Below are 1505 nucleotides of genomic sequence, written 5' to 3' on the forward strand. Positions count from 1 at the left end.
TATCAGAGGCCCAGCTGGGAAGCAGGGGGGCTCAGGGCTGGAGGGGGGAGCAGGCAGAGCCCCCCTGGCTGCAGGGGGACTGGGATGTGCTGGGCTGAGGGAGGCCAGGCCTGAGGCTGGAGAGTTTCTTGTGCTGGATTCAGCTCTCAATAAACCTTCCTGTGTTACGCTGGGGCAGAGTCGCTCCGGGCTAGAGAACAGGGGGGATCATCCCCTTCAGGGGGTGGAGGCCCTGGGGGGCCCAGAGCGAGGGGACTCCCTGGGGGGGCCTACGGCAGAGACAGACGTGCTGAGGCTCAGAGAGGTGCGGCTCCAGGAGGTGGAGGGGCCTGAGCCCCAGAGAGAGTGGCCCTCCGAGAAGGGCTGTCGCACTGAAGGGGCACCCCCCACGGACTACACGGGGCCAAGAGTGGGCACGACTGGGAGTCTGTGACGGGGCGCAGTGCGGGAGGGGCACAGATGGGGGTGCTGTGGGGAGGATGTGGATGTGGGTGTAGTGGGGGGGACATGGATGGGGGACAGGGACAGGGAGGAGAGGGGCGCGGCACAGGAAGGGTGCAGCGGGGGAGCTCTCACACGTGGCGGGCAGGGCGGGTGGGGCAGGCGTGCGCCCCCCATGCTGGCGGCTGACGGGCACACGGGGCAGGTCGGAGCCCAGGAAACGGGTGTTGTAGCGTAGGTCAGAGGCGGAGAAGTGGTAGCCAGGACCCGCTGGGCAGATCTCCTTGAAGCCATCTGCATGGGAAGCGGCAGCATCAGGAGCCCATAGCCCCCAGCTGTGCGGGAACCCAGGTGTCCTGGCTCCCCACCCCTCACCACCAGCCACCACTGCCCTCCCACCACCAAGAAAGAACCCAGGTGTCCTGGCTCCCTACCCTCACCCCTCACTCCCACTGCCAGGAAAGAACCCAGGCGTCCTGGCTCCCCACCCCCACTCCTAGCCCCCACTGCCTGGAGAGAACCCAGGCATCCTGGCTCCCCACCCCCACCCCTAGACCCCACTGCTCGGGGCAAACTCAGGCGTCCTGGCTCCCCACCCCGACGCCCGGCGGGGCTCACCGGAGCCGAAGAGCGCGCAGCGCTCGCAGCCCCAGCCCCAGGCCTTGCCGACGCGGCTGCAGCAGCAGATCTGCTTGGTGATGTTGCGCAGGGTGGGCAGGGAGCAGGCGCCGTCCCGCAGGACCCGGTAGCAAGGGCCCTTGGCCTCCGAGATCACATGGTGGGCTGGGGACAGACGGACACGGGGACAGACGGGCGCTGAGCCCCCCCCACGGAGCCGCTGCCATGGGCCCCTGGGCCCTGAGCCAGCCCCCCATGGCCCGTACTCTGCCCCAGAGCCAGGCAGCCTCCCCTTTGGCCCTTTGGCCCATTCCCCGGCCCCCCAAGCCAGCTCCCTGCCCCTGAGCCATCCAGCCCCCACCCTCAACCCCCTTGCCCATTCCCTAGCCAGTCCCCACACAGCATGTGCCCACCCCCTGAGCCAGCCCGTCCCCTACCCTTGGGCT

The 1505-nt window shown here is 69.1% G+C and overlaps 2 protein-coding genes across 2 annotated transcripts in view; one reads left to right on the forward strand and one right to left on the reverse strand.

Moving 5' to 3' along the window:
• LOC116819215 (cdc42 effector protein 2-like) overlaps window positions 1-1505 on the forward strand; it is a 280118-nt gene that overhangs the window by 93670 nt on the left and 184943 nt on the right. The gene's annotated exons all lie outside the window — the stretch shown is intronic.
• Window positions 1-1505, reverse strand: part of LTBP4 (latent transforming growth factor beta binding protein 4) — a 53286-nt gene that overhangs the window by 23993 nt on the left and 27788 nt on the right. Inside the window, 2 exon segments of the mRNA XM_075070709.1 lie at window positions 577-735; window positions 1060-1224. Of these exon segments, the coding sequence (XP_074926810.1) occupies window positions 577-735; window positions 1060-1224 (324 nt within the window).

Source organism: Chelonoidis abingdonii, chromosome 11 (genome assembly GCF_003597395.2).
Source record: "Chelonoidis abingdonii isolate Lonesome George chromosome 11, CheloAbing_2.0, whole genome shotgun sequence".
Lineage (NCBI taxonomy): Eukaryota > Metazoa > Chordata > Testudines > Testudinidae > Chelonoidis > Chelonoidis abingdonii.